Source organism: Saccoglossus kowalevskii, chromosome 9 (genome assembly GCF_978046115.1).
Source record: "Saccoglossus kowalevskii chromosome 9, keSacKowa6.1, whole genome shotgun sequence".
NCBI lineage: Eukaryota > Metazoa > Hemichordata > Enteropneusta > Harrimaniidae > Saccoglossus > Saccoglossus kowalevskii.
The window spans coordinates 33,312,809-33,328,284 of NC_140649.1; the positions used below are offsets into that span (position 1 = coordinate 33,312,809).

Below are 15,476 nucleotides of genomic sequence, written 5' to 3' on the forward strand. Positions count from 1 at the left end.
GCATGAAACGAAGCCTAATGCAATAAATGCTTTCAAACACCGTGGTTCCATCGGGGATTGACTCTTGACTGCTGAAAAAATAATCTCAATATTGAAGAAACATATGACACAAAACCCCGTCTATGTCAGTCAAGGTATGGTTCGCTTGCCATGGGTATTAACCATTCTGTCTGGCGTCGGCTGTGTGGCACAGATTGAAACTGGCGAAAGTCATGGCAAGGCCCCACAGAACTAAATCGTTTTTTAATTGCATCTGTCACTATAGCAGGAAAGCCGGTTATTTATTGCCTGTTGTCATTGGTTATTCAATCAATGTATCTGCACAGAACAGTACTCCAATGACTGACATGAAAAAGGGCTTACATCGTTCCGCTCAGCTCGTGGTTGCGGTTTGCTTAATATATGCCGTCATTGTTTTCAAAGACCTACCAGAAATACCAGTCGATCGACTCTCTTTCTCCGTTGAAGGAGATAACAAGAATGGTTTAATTAAAAGGTATGGACACTGTAATTGCGCTTCGTAATATATAAGCAGTAGGCTAGTTAGAATAGATATGTTTCAGATTGCTTACAACTAGGCAATTTACGTACAGTATAGCATCATGTGAATGTACATGCATAGAATTAAACCCATACTACCCCGTCAGTGATTTTTGGCAATTTTAAATTTTCTAAATCTGGGCTTGCAATATGTTATTAGTTTCGTAAAATACCCTAATCTTGTTTTTTTCAGCAAAAGAAACGATTTAATTTTGTAAATGTGCTTCTTCATTGTCCAGTGGTATATATACTCTACATTGCGAAAGCTCTCGCGTCTTATTTTACGTACCACTAGGACATATTCAAAACAGCTGTTACCCATTCATTAAAACGGGAATTAATTGAACTTTTTCCAGCAGCCGACACATAAACATGGGCACAATATTTATTCTAAATAAATATATTGCGTATTTTAGAGGCGATATACACCCACATATAATAAACTGCAATAGGTTAATGATAAAAAAATAAAAAAATATGGTGATTTTTTGTTCGATCGTGATTTCCCCCAACGAGATGTAACCACTGTATTTTAGTTGAACCATTGTAATTTTTGTTTTTCAAATTATGTCCGTGTTGTGTTTTATTGCGCTGTTTTGAAGAATTCACATATAAAACGATGATTACTGGGAGACGAAATGCCCAACCGCACACTAAGAGGGAATTAATTCAATGTATTTGGGATTAATATATTCCAGGGTTGGGTCGATAAGTAGGCGTCATCACCTAAAGCAACAATAGCTGTAATTTTGACCTCTTTTGTTTAAACGTAACCACATAAAGGTAGCTAAATATTACCTAAATATTGTTTTAGACGCAACTGCATGAGCAAAGTGGGTACTACGGGTAGAAAGCCGCCATTTTTATAAAATGGGTCACGTGGGACCGTAGAATTCATACCGTAATCTCCGCGTTGGTTTAGTGTACAACGTATTTGTGCTTTCAGTGTATGCTTTCAGCATTCAATTGTGACGAGATACCAGTGGCTGGAGATATCGAAATACAGTGGTGAAGAATAATCAATATTATTTGACGATAGCTGGTCTACAAAACTCTTTACCATGTTGGTATATATGCCTAAGAAAGGCGCCTGCTTCTATATCGATAGTGCAAACTCATGACCAAATGACCGCCGAGATATGGCCGTTTTTCCCTGTCATCGCGTCTGCTGCTCACGTGACTATATTTGGTCATGATTCATGAACTAATCAAATAAGTTATTATTTAACTGTGAAATAATTTTCATTTTTAGCTTATTTTCTGTTTACAATGATCATTTAACATTGTTTTTCCCCACAGAGAAGAAATCTCGCGAGCTTTGCCAATAGAAAACGTGACACGAACGTACTTGAGACACGTCGCAGTGCGCGATATGACATTTCGGGCGAACGAGGATGCAGGAACCACTTTCGCTATCTCACCACAGAAGACGTGCGCCCTGGTCGGAAGTGGTGGGATCCTTTTGAATAACAAATGCGGCGACGAAATCAACAACAGCGACTTTGTTATGAGGATCAATAACCCCGAAATTAAGGAATACTCAAGCGACGTCGGATACAAAACTAACATGACGTTAATTAATAATGCGATGTGGTGCCAGTTGTACGATTATTTCAACGAGAATAAACCACTGCATCTTCCCGGGAACATGACAGTCGCGAAATTAATCGAGAGATTTCGGTTCTTGAATGATTCATCATTATTGTTCACAGCCCCTGGGCCCATGCGACGGTGTTCTGTCGATAAGCTGGTAAACACTGTGATGTCCCTAAAGAACACATATGGTCTGCTCTTTCAAGTTGCTTACATCGCAAATGATAGGCTCCACGACGTGGTGAAAAGGTAATTAAGATATTATATTTCAACTATTTTTATTGCAAACATTTTACGAGATCCAGTACAATTGACATAATTTAATAATAGGCACGGTCTGTGAAGGTGAATCGTATACGGCACAGTATCTGAATTCAGTTCTGTACTGTACAGCGACTTGTAGTAATCATTGATGTTGTTATGATAACGGATAATGCGATCCATAGTTTGTTACTGTTCCCTGGTGTTTAATACTTCTTTCATAACTGAATTTACGTGTGTCAGCATGTTTATTACGGCTCAATACCTGACAGCTGGACTTGATACACCCCCAGTTACCTTGAATGCGTGCGAATGAGCCAGTCGGTGAGGGCACAGTAGTGCACCTCGACAACAATAATATACATGTTATGGCCATGATACACCGGTCAACATTTGACGTTTAAACTTGAAATTGATGCAGGTTGTTGTTACCGCAACGATGATTGGTAGATTCAATCATTCAATTTAGTCGAATACAGTTTGGCCACGGATGGTCGACTTCAGCGAGACTGTGTGAATTGGACGATCATACCATTTTTCATGTCGAAAGTCTGGCATCAACACGTTGCAACTTGTTGATTGAAATAGAAACATGCCTTATTCCTTGAAAAAAAGTTGCAGGACGTACATGACACTCAACTTGAAACATTGAACGATATACGGCCAATATGTTGTTTTGAATATTTCACTTTTTTGTTAAATAACGTACACTTTATATTTGTTTCTTCGTAGCATACTTAATTTACAAAGCCTACCTACTCATGGGCTGAGGGCAGTGGTAACTGCATTGGCATTTTGTGAAAATGTTAATTTGTACGGCTTTTATCCATTCACCGTTGATCAAGAGGGCAAGTCCATTCCTTTCCACTATTACGACGAGTTGAAAAAAGAAACTGTCTCTGAGATGCATGGTTGGAATGAAGAATTTGAACTTTTACAGACTTTACATAAAAACAGGATTTTGAGACTGGTTACGGGGAAATGTACTTGATATGGTAGATAGTAATATAATCTTCTAGACTAATCTCAATAATGCTGGTGAAAATAATACGAATAAAACATTGGTTGTTGTGAATCGTCTGCTGGAGAAACCCGTTATGCAGGCATAGGCGCACATACATATTATTATTAGCTACAAACAGCATTGCTGGTTACAAGCAGGTAATATGTCTTGTTATGCTGTTATTATTTATATCATTATACTAGAGAATACATTTAATATGAAGTAATCGAAAATGTAATTTTTATACAAAAAAAAGCAAAACATATTTGCCACAAATAGAAATGTGAAGATACAACCACATTCGAGTGAGCTATGTCGGGTATTATTTTTGCCAGTTTTTAATTAAACAATACTTTAATAAAAACGTTCAGAACAAATGTACCAAGGAGCTAGATGAATGTCATAAGACTATCTTTATACAAATATTTTGCCATTTTCAATTGCAAATGAAACCGTGTACAGAATGTCGCCAGTTGTAGTTAGGGCGTAATTTTAGTTATACTTGTATAGTGTAGTTGCGACCATTGAAGGATTACTGGTGCTGGAATTTGAAATAAAGTTCACCGAATGCCACACATTTTCCAAACGAATGCAAACTAATATATATGTCAGTTCGTATATAGACAGTATTATATTTACTTCTTTTTAAACTTAGAGTTATATTATTAGCCCCACCCTGACAAAATCCGGGGGGACTTGTAGTTTCGCCTTCGTCAGTTCTTCAGTGTGTCTGTCAGTCCGTCAGACCGTCAGTCCATCCGGAGTGATTTTTCGTAGATGACGGAACCGATTTTTTTGAAACTTGGTACAATAACATAGTGGTCAACCATACATGTGCACGTCAATTTATTTTCCGTTTCGATAAAATATGGCAGACTGGATGTCATTTTTAATGCCAAAATTTAGTCAAATTCAGTCCTAGTGTGTCCATCGTCATTTCTCGGAGATGGCTTGACCGATGTTGTTGAGACTTGTTACAAAGACAAAGGGACCACCCATACAGATGCACGTTGTTTTACTTTTTTGAAATGATCAAATATGACCGACTGGCAGGCATTTTGATTGTTAATCATGGCATTTGTCTGTCCATTGATCTTTCTCAGAGATGCCTTGACTGATTTCAATGATACTAGGTACAAAGACACAGTGAGGAGGTATACATATATCACATGGATTTATTTCCTGATTTGATAAAATATGGTTGCCTGGCGGCCATTCTGAATGTCGAAATCCTGTAACAGTTTTTTGTGTGTGTCCTTCATCATTTCTCGGAGGTGCCTAGACCGATTTTGCTGAGATTTTGCTATTTAATGATTTTTGAATTTTTTTAATATCTTGTGAACTAATAGTTCATGTATTTGCTAGTTAATATTGACTCAATTGAATTTCCATATTCAATTGATTGTGATTTTTTGTTAAAATTGATAATAGAGATGTCCTAGATGTTAACTTTCTTCCTACCTGATTTTATACATATACATTCAAATTTTATAATTCATAGCCAACTATAATCATATCTTACAAGTGGCTATGTCATGTTGTTCTATAAGAGATATCGAGATTATTATAATACATGTAGTATTAACACGATGGCTAGAATATTTTTTGCCAAATTTTGCTTAGTTATTTTTAGGAACTTCAAATTATCCAAAGGTTATACATTGATATTAACTGTCTATTTAAATTTGCATGATGATGAACAAATGGATATAGACATCTTGCTAACATTCAAGGCATTATGATTTTCATTCAGTAAAAAATAGATAATCAAGGTGATGATGATGGAGAACAGGTACCTTAAATAATGCATTCGTTCGTTTAGGACATATGGTTAATGACACGAGTATCAGGGGGAAAATTCTTCTCCACGGGGTTCTCCACACGTGTCAGGGGGAAAGCTCGTCTCGTCTCTATATCTCGTCCCCTTGAGGTATGGGATCGGGAAAGTCACTTCTACTTTACAGTCAAATAAGACACACACAACGAAATACGTTTCAGCTCTCATCTTAGTCGGTCAATCGAGCACTCTATAAGACTCAGCGCCCCGGGGAAAAGTCCCCAAGACTATCGCAAGGCTGACCCAAGACTCTCTTAGACTGCGTCAACACTCGCCCCAAGGACTGCACTCGACTGCGTCTGTCGTGCTGTACTCCCCAAGACCAACTCAAACTCTCTTTATTCATTTTCAAAACTCTAACCAATTACAAAACAGTAAAAAGACTCTAAGGCGTAACTTTCAATCATAAAGCCAATCACACTAAGTACTGAATACGTCATATCTTTTGATTAATCGTTCACTACATTAATAACTATGAATACCAACTGTCAGAATCGATAGTCAGAATAGCGACGGTTATCTCGTAATTAGTTCCAAATCACTGAGCCAAGTTCCGTCCAAAAAAACAAATTCATGACACGAGAATCAAACATGCCATTATTGACCAAGCAAAAACACCGCATATTATCACAGATAAGAAATGACAATATGTAAACACCGAATTTAATTACGACAATATGCCATACAATTTTAGAATAATATCACGGGGGAATTCTTCTGGTCTGGGTTTCTCAAACACGTGTCAGGGGGAAATTCTCGTCTGGTCTCTATATCTCGTCTGCTTGAGGTACCGGACCGGAAAGTCACTTAAGCTTTACAGTCAAACAGACGCACACAACGAAATACGTTTCAATAGCTAGTCTTTAGCCACATCGAGAACGCCTCGAAGCAAACTGCCTCGTCGGGGTTTCTGCCCAGCACTGACCAAGACTCTTTCGCCTCGTGGAGTTCTCTCTCTCTCTTTCCGTGACCAAGGACTTAGACTGTTTATTACGTATCAAAGACTCAACCTATTAAAAAGAAGTTTATAGACTCCAAGGTGTGGCCTTCGACCATACAGCCAATCACACTAAGTACTGGACACGTCATATCTTTTGATTAATCATTCACTATATTACTAACTGAAAATACCAACTGTCAGAAATAGTAGTCCGAATAGCGACGGTTATATCGTAATTAGCTCCAAATCACTGAGACAAGTTCCGTCCAGGACCTCGCATGAGCCTAAATGATGACAAATATAACACAGCCATTCACTAGTAATCAGCTAAATAAGTCGGTCAACAGATACGCGAAAACTAATTCATGACAATAAAATCAAGTAAAAGCTCAAAACAAATGTTTGAATGAAAATTAAAAACCTGACAGATTATAATAAAAACACGATAATTGTATATAGTGTATACTAGATTATTAAAAAATATAGCTTATTTTGAACTTCAACACATCGATATTATTCACGTATCACGTAAGTGCATGCAAAGCAGATAGAAAATACTATATTGTATATATGGGATCATTAAAATATCACTTTTGTCACCATAAACACACATTTATTTTTTACACATAACGTAATACAACAAATAGAGTATTATATTCTGGATTAATATTATGATATATTTTGGTAGACGAACCCCAGTATTTATGTAAGTGCATACTCTAAGGCCAATAACGACTGTGTTTCTGCTATCCTTGGAAAACAAAAATGGAGTAGTTAGATATAACGTTATCTTGTTATATTTATTATATTTAAACAATGGGTTGACCACTATAGTTGGAAGAGATAATTGAATATAAAATGATGTGCTTAAAAAATGCAGGGAAAGTTACAGAAAATAATATTCCCATAAAAAATAATAATACACAAACACGGTGAAAATCATGGACGATAGCAACACCACTGGCACGTCTTAAATACATTACTGTTGATACAAGTACAGTACTGTATATTGGACTACTAGGTGTTTTATCCAAAAATCTGTTCTCGCACAATAATATCTGTATTCCAAACGAAAGTTTTGACTAAAGAGGGCGCTACACTGACTGGAAGTGTTACATATTTATTAGGTACATATTTATAAGTTAGGTGCATCAAATAAAAACATTGTCAATACGGTGGTGTTCACAAACAGCTTGCGCAAAAAACGGCAATGAGAGAGATCCTTCAAGTAAAATACAAGATGGCGATCAAACCATGTGACTGATCTAAATTATTTTATTTTCTTCGTAAAAGCCTTTTTTTTTATAGGTACTACATGCATACCCTCTAGTCAATTGGTTAAAGTACTCACGATGAACTAATGATCAAACTATTTGTCATTTTTACCAGAAATCCAAGATGGCAGAGGGAACATATGACTAAGCAGATTTTTTTCGAGGCTTTGGCCATAGATACTACGTGCACAATTGAACTCAATTGGTAAAATCATTGATAAAAACAAATACTCGCCATTTTACTGGGAATCGATGATGGCGTCCAAATCACGTCAAAAGCCACTGGTCAAAATTATTTTATTTTTTCGTAAGCGGTTTAGACCATAGATACTACATACACATATAGTACACATAAATTGGTTAAAGCACTCGTGAAAGAAATTGCTCAAGATTATTGTCATTTTTTATAGAAATCCAAAATAACGGCCAAATAACATAACTGATTCCATAATTTCTCTGCTGTCTGAAGTAATTCAGTTTAGAAAATGTTATATCGATCAGCTAATCTATTTAAAGGAACTTAAGATGGCGGCCAAAACACGTGACCAATTATAAAGTGCTTTGCCCTTCATACAAATTTCAGTTCAATGTGTTGTGTGGTTCTGAAGTAAGTTGTCAAGCAGATTGTCCCCCTGTTTTCCATTTTCAATGTAAGGGTAATATAAATCGTCAAGTGACCGCTAAAGTTCTTATTTTTCGTGAACAGAAATAGGTAGCCCATATAAGAGTAATGCAACAACAAAAAAATCAAAAAAGGTTTTAAAATGACCACTTCCGATTTATTTTTATTTCAAAAATGTCGAAAAGTTAGTGGGGAAAACTGTTCGAATTTTCTCAATGGTATCTTCAAATTCAAAGCAAGGACCACAATCCAAATTTACATTCGTTCTTAAAGCGCGGTGGTCCCTTTAAACCAGCAGATATGGCTGAACTTACAAACCTACTATAGAATTTAAATTCAAATAAAGCATGTGGCTAGGATAATTTGCCCTCACAATACTAATAGATGCTTCCAACATTACCCCACGATTCCCTAATACTGAACCCGTTGAATTAACTGTGTTTGTGAAAGCAGGCCAACTCCACTGACTATAAATAGCAACGAGAAAATTCCCCCGATCTTTAAAAGTAGTGGCCAATTTGAATTTCAAAATACTAAACAATTTATTTACTTATTTTTTATTACTGTATGTTTGTGTTCAGTTTTGTCACTCATACAACCCTAGTGTAGGATACCATCTTGTTCTTCACGAATAATGCAAGTAGCTCTCCAAGTCAAATACTTTTTAAGTATTCACAGAAAATCAGACTAGACTAGCTCTAAGCTATTTTTTACTCAATCAACATCATATCATCCATATCATCATTATTGTTATTAGTTTCGTGATTTGTTTTTGATTATTCATGTAATGTTAACGCTAATGTAATTATTATTTGGTGAATATACATGTATTTACCATGTTATTAGAGAGCAATAAAATCGTTTTGTTTCTTTTATTTCAAAAGATATGAACACATTATTCAAACCGTTATGCAACAGTGCTACAAATTAGCAAATTCAGATGTTATGATTTGGAAATAAGATGAAATTGCACTGTAGTATGATGCATAATGTTTGTCTGGTGCAGCCTACACATTACGCATACATGGTTGTTTATTATATCCTGTAGTGTCATATGCACTAAAACATACCATACGAGTTATACGTCAATGATTAATCATGCCCCGAAATTGGTTAACGCATAAAAGATTAAGCAGTATTGTTTGGGGTAATTTTACCAATTCAGTTTAATCAGTAAGCGTCCGAATAGTCAATTGCCTAACTATTTCTCATAGTCGAGTCCACCAGTTCTTGACAACTTGTCTACAAAACTCGTCGTGGTTGATGCTTGCGTATGCTATGTAATCCTCCTTGTGCAGAAGAACAATGGGCTGATGATCAGATCAGAAAAAAAAACACACGATCCGGGTGTACACTTGATACAATGCCTGTGTAAACACGGGGACACTTCGCTGCATTCCTTCGTCGATCAGCGCTTAGCTGAGTTAGCAGAGTGAATATTTCATATAACTTGGCTGTGTTCTGTAACTTGGTTGCGTACCGAGTCTCGCCACTAGATTAAAAAAAAGTTTCCTTAAAAAAGTAAGGATTTAGTAGCACTATCACGCACGATTGGCATGAGAGAACGATTTCCTAAAACTGCCTGAATAACCAGTAAACAGGCCTAAAATAGTAACTCTCCCGGGTCGATTTACGGGCAAACCCTGACAGTTTCCAACAAGAACACTGACCGATTCAGTTACCAGATAAAAAGAGCATGGTTCGAACAACAGCAACGAGTCATAGAGTACTATACCATATATAAACCTCTTTTGCCAGTGTGTTAGAAATTCGTAAATCGTTTCGAGGAGTTAATCGTTAAAAGAAAATGTGGTTTCACAGTTGGTCTCACCCGCATTAATTCTAAATGAAAATAAAGTGTACATCGGACGCTTTGTCCTTTACTCATGAATAATTCAAAACCTTTTCTAAGGAATAATTTGATTTTCATTGATGAACCAACCAAATGTTAATTGTTGCGGTTGATGGTGTCAGTGTCTCATTGTTTGCGTAGTTACGATAGAACTGTATCTTTCTCTTGAACTACAGACATTGTATCCTAAAGTTGCAAGTTTTAAATTAGAAAATAGGTCTGGTGTATGCAAAAATGTTATGCGACATTTAAAACAGAAATATATGAGTTTTTTATAATGCCGGTTTACATGTTGTGTGTGATATATAAGAATGGTTTACCAAGAGGCAAGTGTAAGTTATGGATGTACACGACGCACCTAATATACACGTGCATGCATCATGATATCAGCTGCTGAACTCAGTCACGTGATCGTTTCTGCACTCAACCCCTGAGTAGGCGTCAGTAATCGTTAAAATAGGCAACCGGAAATAAACACAAATGTGCAAATTTGTGAAGCCAATGATGTTCACCATTAGAGTCACCGTTGGCGTGGAAATTACTACACCGTGACGACATATTTTTCACCATCATGATAATGTGATTGATTGATACTATCTCACTACAATGTGAACGTACTTATTAGAGACAAACATTACTCACAGTGACTTTTGGTTTGATGTACGCCTTAAATCGTATAATTGTGAACATTTGTTTGATTTGTAGCATGTTAAAAGGAACGTCCAGAGTAACAGCATGGTACTCTCAGATAAAAGCGTTACATGAATGCAAGAGAAAGTAATTTACATCTACTCTTTATCAACTTGTATACGTTCACTGTTTAGCATTTTGTTTTGTCTGCAAGGGATTGTGGGTGAAATATAACCTCAAATCAACTGTATAAACTACGCATTGGATAATTGAGTATTATGCAGAAAAGTGTGAAAATGCTAACATTAATATTAATAATTAATTAACAGTAAAGTAATTAAAAAACTGTTTACATGTGTTACATTTGCGAAGCTCCTTCATCCGAGAGAATTTTGTTGTTAGCCCACTGACTTACACTTTAATGAACGGTCAATACGCCCTCTGCAGTAACTATATTTTCGTACAAGGCTAACAGGCGCTACTGATTCAAAAATACGTTTCATTTACAGTAGCAGAATATACTGTATATTATAATCCGACACATGTGTTTATTTGCGGATGACTGGTGTTATCGTGCTCAGTAAACACTCGATGGAGTGACTGCCGGTAACATGCTGACTGCTGACAACATCATATCTTTCTACCACCGGTGAAAATAACTGGTACTGATCGTATATATGCACACCATGTATGTATTTTGGCATAGATACAGTTACAAACTAAGGACCTTGTTTGTACTGCTAATCATAGCTGCAATTTGGGTTCGGCTTATATCTTATCTGGTGGACACCTCTGGACTCGTACGCAAGACAACGACTCAATCTACTAACGGGTAAGAGTAAATTCGTTGTACATGCATGTAGAATTGTATGTGTATCACCATTCTTTCTCGGTCATGTCCAATACGCGGTGTAGATATATTCCAGATTTTATTTAGTCATTATTGTTTTAATATTTTGTAGAGAGCAATGAATATAAATACAGGACGTCACTGTGGGTGTTATGCATGCCTCATTGTATTTACTGGTGAAGCGTGATTGCGGCAGTGTTGTGCTGGATATTGTGCATACAGCATGTGTAGCCGATGTGATCCCTGTGGCACGCAGGGTTACTTCCATAAGAGCAATTAACACGTAGTTGTATATCACACACAACTGCTATTGTACTGAGATAGTCATCAATATGTTTTATAAATAATATTATGGACATGTTTACTTCCTAATAAAACAAATCAGGCAGTTCTTTTGTGAAATTTGTAATGAAACGTGACTTCGAGTTGAATGAAATGATTGAAATCGACACAATACCGGCTCCGTGTCGTGTTTGAAATAGGCCTGGTTCGGCGTATATAGGGCGTGGAAAATATACTTTTGATATGGGAATCGAACGCACTGCATACGATAACGGCTTATGACCATGTCTCTTGAAATGATGTGTGTACCCTTTAGCTTAGACAGCATCAATATTAGGATAATAACCAACAAATATGGGACAGCGAACAAATCGCGACAACCTCACAATCATGCACTATTGGTGTGTGTACGTTGATATTTTCTTTCCCTTAGCACTCAGATAATCGATGACATCATTAAACATGTGACAAAGACTGGTCTTCATGCTAAGGCGATTGGAAACAGACAGGCTGTATGTGTGGATTGTAAGCAGAACTTCTCATTGATGGAAATAAGGCAAGATGTGAATTATAGATTTTTAATAGTAAACTGTGTATCTTAGTAACACGATTCGTTGTTTCTTTATTTTAATTGTCAAATAAATTATTTCGATGATAAATCTATAATTCGATACATGATATGTAACACCTTTCTAATTATGAATCACACACAATTGTTTGTATAAAATTGCATAATAAAAATAATGAATAACATTTAAGTAATGAATGTAAAATTATTTATAAATAATAAAGTGTACATAAATATATTGTACTAATCGCATTATTTATAAATAAAACTAGTACGTTAACTGATAATTTCCATACAATTAATTTGAAATTTATTAATAATGAAAACATTGTCGCATGTTTACATATAAAAAACCAAACCCCACGAAAACCGCTTGACAAATAAATGCACAAACGGCACCCCATCAGTATTTTAAATTCCGTTTTGCAGTGATATATTATTAAAACAAATCGTTTTGGTAAATCGACACTGACCATTGCACACTAAGTTTCGCCGATTACGTTATTATATTTCTTTTCTTTTTTGCAGGGAGAACGTTTCCTCGTGGTTGGACTTGGAATCGATTTTGGCTACATATAGGGATGACGTAAAAGTCTCGCAGATGACATTTCACCAAAATCAATGGCCTATGGGCGAAACGGTACCACCAAATCTCCGGGATGAATACGAAAACAACTTTTACTCTCTCGAAAGGCAGAAGTCTTGCGCCCTCGTCGGGGACAAGATTCATCTATTACGCGGATGTGGCCACGCCATTGATGATCACGATTTCGTGATGCGAGTGAATGTGTTGAAAGGATTCGAAAGCGAAATAGGCTGGAAAACAAACCTTACAGTCATTAACCCAAACACCGTGAAATACTATAATAATAAATTAACAAAAGTCATATCAAATTCCCAGAACACCACGGACGGCTCATCTCTACAAGAATTTGAACTAATGGGCAGCTCAACTGTATGGCTACCCTACACGCTAACATCGGACGTAAAACGCAACTTGACATTCTTTCTAACAGAGACGAAAGACAAAAGGAAACTTCCATTTCGTATTGCGTACGCACCAGTTCCAATTTCCCACGAGACACTAAATAGGTAAGTTAGCATTGCAGATGATGCGAAAAAAACAACAACACAGATTAATGTTTAATTTTATAAAATAATAACAGTTCACAGTTTTGAATAACAAACACAAACACCTGCCAGTGAAACAATTCTTCGGTTCAAAACTCCATTCTCCCTTGAACTTCTTACATCGGATTTAGCAATCGTCATCGTCGTCGAGTGAATAACCGACTACTGTTAAAAATTTAAAGGAAGATAGACACCATACAATGATTTAATCATTTACAAAATTCATAAACAAATGAGCCCCAATTAGGATGCAGTTGTAGCGAATATCATTAGCTAATTAAAGTTGCATTATTAATATTTAGCATATAAATATATCATTCGTATGTTAATTCGTTCCAACCTTTGCTGTGTATAGAATCTGGAATGCAACGTTGGGTGACGCTTTCATTACATTCACCATGGCAACGTTATTATGCGACTCGGTGGATGTCTACGGGTTTGTGCCTCGAAACAGGGAAGCCGGCAATTCTCCAATTCAGCTATCGAATGCTACACTCTTGTACCTGAAACATAAATTGGCAGAGGTCAAGTTGTTTCAGGCTATGGAAGAAGCAGGCGCAATAAGACTGTTGGAAAACAATTGTTGATCTCTGTAACAACGCTACCGTCTAAGTATCAAGAACAGATGCGTCCCAAGACGGATGTTAAAGCGGAGGGGTCGTCACCTGCCCACACCTGGGAACTGAGTCCTAAGCGACGCATGCTAAAAAAAAAGGCTCATGGGTAGACGCTTGTTTGTAAACAATGACCATCTAACGCATGCGCAGGTGACGACTCCCCCGTATATTTGTCCTCTGATCCATTAGTTCGCTCATGGACGTTGTGTGACCTCCTTGCTGAAGGTCAGTGTAAGTTCCATATTGTTTCATACGCATGAAAAATACGCTTCTTGCTGTAATTAATATGGATATAGAGTAGGGGATCCTATTTAAATACCAATCTATCAGTTTTGAGTACAAGGTTTTTACTATTTTTACATCATTAAAAAGCTATAACCGGATTACGTTTTATTTTACAAGGAGCATAATTTTTGGCAGGGTTGCTATTGGTACTTTGCATTTCGACCAAACTTGTTTAAATAGCTGCAACTATTCATTATTATAGACACTAAATTTAATATTTGAATAAATCCTGTGTTACATTTCTTGTTGTCGTGACATAAATGACCTTTGACATCGGGATAGTGACCATATTTGGTTTACTAGGTAGTTTTCATGACCAATTTTTAATGGCGCGTCTAAACACTTTTTCAAATACCATGCTTCTGTTGTATGTGAACAAAACGCATATTACTACAATGAAACGCGCATTTATATTGACGTATTATCTAATTTGAATCAGATTCTTTGAACGAGAATACAATCGATCTCAACGAGATCTCGGAGGCCGTTCGCGTTTAAGGTGAACAATATATGAACCTCTGGGCTGTCTATGTATTAAGAGCGATCATTGCTGAAACACAACAGAGAGTTACTGGTCATATTGTTTACTTTTTCCTTTAGTTTATAAATGTGTCTTTATGTGTTACTATCAATTGCTGCGGCTGCCACAACCATGACATAAGACAGACAGCAAACTTTGAGTAACATTGTTCATTATTATACCTCATGACCATGACAGCCAATCAGATTCGCGCATTGCATATTCGTGTGTCGACCTGCTGCCATATCCGTATGTCTACCTCCATCCGGGTATCTTCCTCCTGAATTTACCTGATATACGCAACTAACCTGCCAGGGGAACACGATACGCGGCGATATTTGTGAACTGATTAGTCTACCAGGTTTGTGTTCACTATTTGACTATCTTATTGGGAAGAAAACTGGGATTTTGTAACGATTTCGCGTGATGTTTAGTCGCACTTGCCGTGCGTTTCGCCGGCGCACCCAGCGTTTGACATTCGGTCTGCGATCGCGCACTGGCAGTTCGTCTACCTAAATAAAATTGAGCATCGTGGAATTTTTGGACCGTTTTGTTTGATTTTGTTACGTATTTATGTGTTTTGACAGTATACCTATATATGCTGTATATCGATAAGAGAATGGTGTTGACATAAAACCATACTCGAGCAGTGTGCAGCTCGTTCAGTGTTC

At 36.8% G+C, this 15,476-nt stretch overlaps 2 protein-coding genes across 2 annotated transcripts; both read left to right on the forward strand.

Annotated features, from left to right (window-relative positions):
* Window positions 1-1,993: 1,993 nt before the first annotated feature.
* On the forward strand, window positions 1,994-3,993 carry LOC144345466 (CMP-N-acetylneuraminate-poly-alpha-2,8-sialyltransferase-like). Its single transcript, XM_078006900.2, has 2 exons — window positions 1,994-2,382; window positions 3,127-3,993. Exons 1-2 carry the CDS (start codon window positions 2,048-2,050, stop codon window positions 3,383-3,385), a joined length of 594 nt encoding a protein of 197 aa, XP_077863026.2. The 5' UTR covers window positions 1,994-2,047; the 3' UTR covers window positions 3,386-3,993.
* A 7,134-nt stretch (window positions 3,994-11,127) lies between these two features.
* Window positions 11,128-14,527, forward strand: LOC102803425 (CMP-N-acetylneuraminate-poly-alpha-2,8-sialyltransferase-like). Its single transcript, XM_078006879.2, has 4 exons — window positions 11,128-11,384; window positions 12,118-12,240; window positions 12,781-13,344; window positions 13,739-14,527. The coding sequence occupies exons 1-4, from the start codon at window positions 11,230-11,232 to the stop codon at window positions 13,968-13,970; spliced, it is 1,074 nt and encodes a 357-aa protein (XP_077863005.2). The 5' UTR covers window positions 11,128-11,229; the 3' UTR covers window positions 13,971-14,527.
* The last annotated feature ends 949 nt before the right edge of the window (window positions 14,528-15,476 follow it).

Excerpts from the sequence above, each read along its gene's own strand:
- LOC144345466 (XM_078006900.2), top strand. The coding sequence starts at position 2,048 with ATGAGGATCAATAACCCCGAAATTAAGGAATACTCAAGCGACGTCGGA. Across the intron at positions 2,383-3,126 it reads CTCCACGACGTGGTGAAAAG|CATACTTAATTTACAAAGCC; the intron begins GTAATTAAGATA and ends GTTTCTTCGTAG.
- LOC102803425 (XM_078006879.2), top strand. The coding sequence starts at position 11,230 with ATGCACACCATGTATGTATTTTGGCATAGATACAGTTACAAACTAAGG. Across the intron at positions 11,385-12,117 it reads ACGACTCAATCTACTAACGG|CACTCAGATAATCGATGACA; the intron begins GTAAGAGTAAAT and ends TCTTTCCCTTAG. Across the intron at positions 12,241-12,780 it reads TTCTCATTGATGGAAATAAG|GGAGAACGTTTCCTCGTGGT; the intron begins GCAAGATGTGAA and ends TCTTTTTTGCAG.